This window comes from Bidens hawaiensis, unplaced genomic scaffold, assembly GCF_021521415.1.
Source record: "Bidens hawaiensis isolate Kalapana, Puna unplaced genomic scaffold, B.hawaiensis_p1.1 tig00004539_1, whole genome shotgun sequence".
In the NCBI taxonomy this organism is placed as follows: Eukaryota; Viridiplantae; Streptophyta; class Magnoliopsida; order Asterales; family Asteraceae; genus Bidens; species Bidens hawaiensis.
This window is the reverse complement of record NW_027491276.1, coordinates 55,061-61,060: the sequence shown is the minus strand read 5'-3', so window position 1 is coordinate 61,060 and position 6,000 is coordinate 55,061. Positions and strand designations below refer to the sequence as shown.

General features: G+C 33.6%; 1 protein-coding gene across 1 annotated transcript; it reads left to right on the top strand.

Moving 5' to 3' along the window:
- The first annotated feature begins 404 nt into the window (after window positions 1-404).
- On the top strand, window positions 405-5,200 carry LOC143626909 (desmethylxanthohumol 6'-O-methyltransferase-like). The gene is made up of 2 exons (XM_077096841.1): window positions 405-1,216; window positions 4,771-5,200. Exons 1-2 carry the CDS (start codon window positions 455-457, stop codon window positions 5,068-5,070), a joined length of 1,062 nt encoding a protein of 353 aa, XP_076952956.1. The 5' UTR covers window positions 405-454; the 3' UTR covers window positions 5,071-5,200.
- The last annotated feature ends 800 nt before the right edge of the window (window positions 5,201-6,000 follow it).

The window sequence follows — 6,000 nt, the reverse complement described above, 5'->3', positions numbered from 1 at the left end:
TTAGCTAGTTTTGCCAAACATACCCTATGTGTTATACCCTATGTGTTCAGGATATGGGGAATTTGAATGCATGTGTGTATGTTGCTTATCTCCATTTCATTGGATTGTTACACCTTACAGACCACAAGTTCAAAAAACTAACCCACTACACAAAGATGAGAAAACATATCATAATAAGAAATATAGATAAATAAAATTATCGATTGTGTTACCGGTTTGTTTGCCTCTGTTCATTTGTCATTCACTCAACTTTTAGGAGACGACAAAAGTCAAATATATTAACCGAACATTAGAACATATAATATATTTTTGTCAAACTTAGGTGGCTTAAGGCTAGGCTTTTATATTAGTGCCATGTTGATAAAATGCCTATTTAAACTAAACAAACACCATCCTTTTAGCTACACCCTCATTTCACAACATTAATACTCTTGTTTCCTACTTCCGCCTGGAAATGAGTCTAGTAACTAAAAAAGAAGACGATGCAGTAATCAGAGGCCAAGCATGGCTTTATAAACAACTCTTTTCTACTTTTAGTAATGCTGCGTTAGGATGTGCCTTGCAACTCGACATTGCTGGCATAATTAATCGTAATGGTGGACCGATTAGCTTGTCTCAAATCGCTGATGGGATCAACTCTACATCACCAGATGTGGATGGACTCTCACGTCTCATGCGGTTCTTGGTCCACAATAAAATATTTGATGAGGTGCATCAACCAGGGTGCAAAGAACCACTCTACTCTGTCAACGAGTGTTCTAAATTTCTCTTAAAAGACACGAGGAACACCCTCGCACCATTGGTAACGTATGGCACGGACCCCCTTACGTTTTCACCTTTTTATAACATGAATCAAGCCATTCAAGAGGGCGGTACCCCAGCCTCCAAAACATATGGAATGGAGATATGGGATCTCTTTGCTCAAAACCCACAGGCGAATAAGATATTCAATGAAGCGATGGTATGCTTATCAAGGATCCAAATGGAGGCCATCATGTCAACCTATGATTTTGGTAGTCTAAAAGGAACTTTGGTTGATGTTGGGGGTGGCCTTGGGGCGACACTAAATGAAATTGTAACCAAATATCCGCATATTAAAGGTATTAATTTCGACTTGCCTCATGTTATTTCATCTGCACCATCATATGAAGGAATTGCCCATGTTGGTGGTGACATGTTTACATCCATTCCCCCTGGAGATTCATTCTTTATGAAGGTATACTCTTTCACGCTTAAAACTAAGTATATTATTATTATTATTATTATTATTATTATTATTATTATTATTATTATTATTATTATTATTATTATTATTATTATTATTATTATTATTTCTGTGTTGAGATAGGGTTAACATGCAAATGTTTCGATTTATTGTTAATACAAAAGTATTCTAAATCTTGATTACGCTACATAACATGAACTAGCTATCCACACCTAGCGTTTGTGCGGGGCTGATGGTGTCGCTAGTAAAAGATTTAATTTGTCAACGTGTATATACCACAAATTAACATACTTAAAAATATATAAACCGTGCATTCTTGTGGTACACCGGCACGAATTTAATCGGTATCGGGTTAAGACACCGAAATAAACAAAAATAATAAATTTAGCAATAAAAGATGAAAAGAAAAACATGTGTGTTGCGGTTACAAACCGATACGAATTTGATGATACCGAAGGTGGTGGCATTAAAAAACAAAAGAACGACCCATAAAAGGATAGTGTTTTGTGGCCGTGAAAATACGTGAATTCTACCTATATCAATGTACAAATGATAATATCTAAAAGCTAAAAATATATATATTAATTAAAATATTTTAAAAACAATGTGAACCACCGAGATGCTGTTACAATACACTAATAATATGATATGCATCTCATCTCTCTTTTTTGATAGAGTTTTAAAATAATCCATTTAAAGAGAGAAAGAGATACCTAATCTTTTTAGGATAATCATGGAGTCTTTGTTGGAGTGTTTTCGACATGTGACGTCACGTTAGTACAGGGGATTTTTGATTAAAATAAGTGTAGTGAATATATGGAGTCTCTTTAAATCATTGCCTATTATTATTTTATTATTATATTTTATTAACAAAATAAAAAAAACACAAACACACCAAATCACATTCCACCATTTCCCCCTACTCGGCGCAGTGTATGAAGCGTCCACCCCTCCAAAGTGCCCATAGCTCCTCGGGGGACGGTGTTCCCGACGCTATGGGGCGCATTGAGGGTGAGAAGCGCCCTACTATGGTGGTCTAAGTTCATACTAATACAAGATTATTACTTAAGTGTTGTTTGTTTTTTAAGACAAAAACTGTATGTAATCTGATTTCATGTCTGCAACTGAAGATGTGGTCTGGAGGTCTGCAATATGAATATATAATGTTGTTTGTTTTATAAAATAGATATCGTCTGCATAAGCTGAAAATTAGTTACCTATCATACATATCACAGTAGATAGAAGTCATTTACATCCGTAAACTACAAAAATAATTGGTAGTGGTGTACGAACTATGGAAGCGGGTGGTGGTTGAAAATTGGTGTCAGACGATTGTGGTATGCGGTGAACGGTGGATGGTGGTGATGGACGGTTGTGGTGGGTGATAGACGGTGGTGGTAGCCGAAGGTGGGTGGTGGTGGTGATGGACGGTGGTGGTGGACGGTAGTGATGGGTGGTGGACTTTGGTGGTGACGGACAGTGGGTGGTGGTGGCGGCGAACGGTGGTGGTGATGGTGGTGGTGGCGCATGGTGGGTGGTGGTAGTGTTGGACATTGGGTATTGGTAGGATGTTAAGAAGTGTGAAGAAATGTGAATATGTTGGATATTAACTTATTTTTTAAGACAAAAAAAAAGCAGTTTTATATATTTTTTTAAAAACAAATTATCTTCAGATGCATATGTATGCGCACACGTAGACATAAGCCTATTACAAACGTTTGAAACAAAAACAAACATAAACTTAATTTATGTGGTTACTATTGCTTACTAATGGGTATTTCTGTAGATTTTATGATTTATAACTCGAATAAACACTAGTTAAAACTCTATGAAGTACATGTAATTCACTCAGCTCTCTTATAAATACGTGTCAAGAGATTTTTATATAAAATATGATTGGGGTATTCTACTGATAAACTCTTGAACGAGATAGGTGACTTACTCTAATCCTTCCTTTTAGTAGGTTTTTTTCTTTTCCCCTTCAATTTTTTCAAGTGTTTGTGACATCTCCATTAGGGCCGGCTATAAGGTGTGGCCGGGTGGTCGACGATCACAGGCCTAACACCCTATAGGCCTGATTTTCTTTTTAATTATATGTATTTTATTAAAACAATATGTATATTTAGTGTTTAAACTTAATTACATAACCATTAGTTTGGTCTAGTGGCAAAAAGGTGCTATTTCCATCCCAAAGGTTGTGGGTTTACTCTCATTTGAGTCATATTTAATCTTATTTTTATACAAAAGGTTTTTACACAAGCCAATTCTAACCAAATAAACCCATATAAAAATTAAATTGTTTAAACCGAACAAACAACTACTTTTATTTAAGGTCAAAAAAAAATTTCGCATTCGGCCCAAAATTATTTTTACTTTCTCGGAGCCAGCCTTGTCTCCATATTATGTTGCTTAACAAACAACTATACATAAGCTGTCATTTAATTTTGGTCTGAATCTTGATTAAATTTTGCATTGACATATAACGTCAATAAAAGAACTATTTGTCACTAGTTTGTGCTACTAACCTTATACTTGGTAAGCAAACCAATTGAGTGACTTAATATAAGTGTATAATTCAACTAATTGATAATAACGTCATCTGACATAGTGAACAAGTTAAGATTATCAACACATATTGTTACATGTATAATATTATCTAAGACACATAAAAATAGTTCACATAATTTTACATAAGAAATCAAAACATTTTTCACATGTATATCTATTCAAAAGAGTTTACACCTGATATTATTCATATGCATATCAATACAAAGGGATTCAGCATCCAACACACTTAACAATATAACCCACACGTCTTATAAACAAGACAAAACTATTTATAAACAAGACTGAGAGTAAGAAAGATCAACGCAAGAAGAACAGAAACATAAAGAACTTATTCTGGTAATTAAATAAAAATTTATTAGAGCGAACTTAGAACTAACGGATGGACCGGGTGGTTTAGCTAAATAAGACCCCCACCTTGTAGTTCGTAAATTATTACAATACACATACTTTTTTGTAAGTATATGTATTTTATTACACGACTGATTTTTATAAAAGTAGTATACATTTTCAAAAGTCATTGCCTCTGGTTATATTATTGGTTTGACAAATATGAAGTGTTTACATCAAGACAAAGGGCAAACGGGCAACAAGTTGTGCCGTAAGCCTTTTTGAATTGGAAAACTCAATCTTTTAAACGCTACATCGATAGATCTTAGAGTCATAACATTACTATGCATGACCCGTTGGACTTGGTTAAGTAGCCCCACATCTTCATTTGCAAGGAAAACAAAAGTGTCAAATGCGAACGGTATAAATACATGTCGGTTGTTAAGACAAGTATTCCCATGTTTAGGCATCTTTTTAGAGAAGCATTTTAAAACTATATCAAGTATTATGTATTATCACTTAATTTACTATTTGTATGATTACTCTTATGATAGTTACAAATGAAATCAAATAAAACATACATATAAACTGTGTTAACTATATACCAATAAAATCTAGCTAATATATTATGTCTGAGACCATGATTACAGTTAATACTGCATAACTGGAGTGATGACAAGTGTGTACAGATTCTTAAAAATTGTCGAGAATCTATAACTGAAAGAACCGGGAAAGTAATTATAGCGGATATTGTCCTAAATCCCGGAGGTGATGATGTCTTCGATGATGCACGTATCAGTTTTGATATAATAATGCTAGGATGCTTTGTTGGAGGAAAAGAAAGGACAAAAGCTGACTGGAAGAGGATTTTGGAAGAAGCAGGGTTCCGTCGTTACAAATTCATCAAGATTCCTACGATCGTATCAGTCATTGAATGTTATACGGAGTGATTCCAGTAAGCTAACTTCAAATATTGTCCTAAATCATGGTACTTGGTTGTCCTTTTAGTATCTTATTGCGTACGTTTAAATAAATGCATCGACTCTAGAGTATATGTACTAAATATTATTATTCATTTCTTGTTGTTTGAATAAACCTGATATGTTCCATATATTCACAGATCATTTAGGTACTTAATGTTTGTCACTTTGTTGAATGTTCATATAGTTATTTGGAAAGACTGTTGATCTACTAAATATATGTCTTTTTTTTTACTTAATCTTTATACATATCTAAGTCTCAGTGACATAAAATGCTTCTCATTTTGGACCTTTTGGTTGTCATTTTAATTTATTAATTTTTTTTTTGTGAAAGTTTAGGTGGTAAAGCATTTTAAATGGATCGAGCTAGGATGAATGAAATATTGATGCTCGAATATTAATGTATGAAATTGTAGATCTAGGAACTAAAATATAAATGAAAATGAGTGGAATGCTGGTGATTGTAGTGTCATTGAATTGTTTTGTTTTTACTTGAAAACTAAATGAGAATTCGATTGTCTTAAACACAACCATACTATATCAAAGCACTGCCACCATCTATTAATTGTCTAAGCAAATGCATTTAAATAATCAAATCGACCATCTGATGCATGATCCATTAATAAAAGTTTAGCCCAGATATACATGATTAAAATACGTTAGTTTATAAAGCTAGTGAGTTCACATGCAAGAGACGTGAACAGTTATCCATGGACATAATTCAGTAGGTGTACGTGTACAACCATAAAGAGTTAGTCTATTTGTTAACTACTCATCAACATTACAATTCTTCTGTTGGATTATAGATTTATCATATTTGTTCTGTTGGCAATTATTCTGTTGGATTAATATACTCAAATCGTTTTCAAAAATAATATACAAAATATAGCAAAGATAAAA

Coding starts and splice junctions, on each gene's coding strand:
- LOC143626909 (XM_077096841.1), top strand. CDS start 455: ATGAGTCTAGTAACTAAAAAAGAAGACGATGCAGTAATCAGAGGCCAA. Junction 1,217..4,770: donor GAGATTCATTCTTTATGAAG/GTATACTCTTTC, acceptor CCATGATTACAG/TTAATACTGCATAACTGGAG.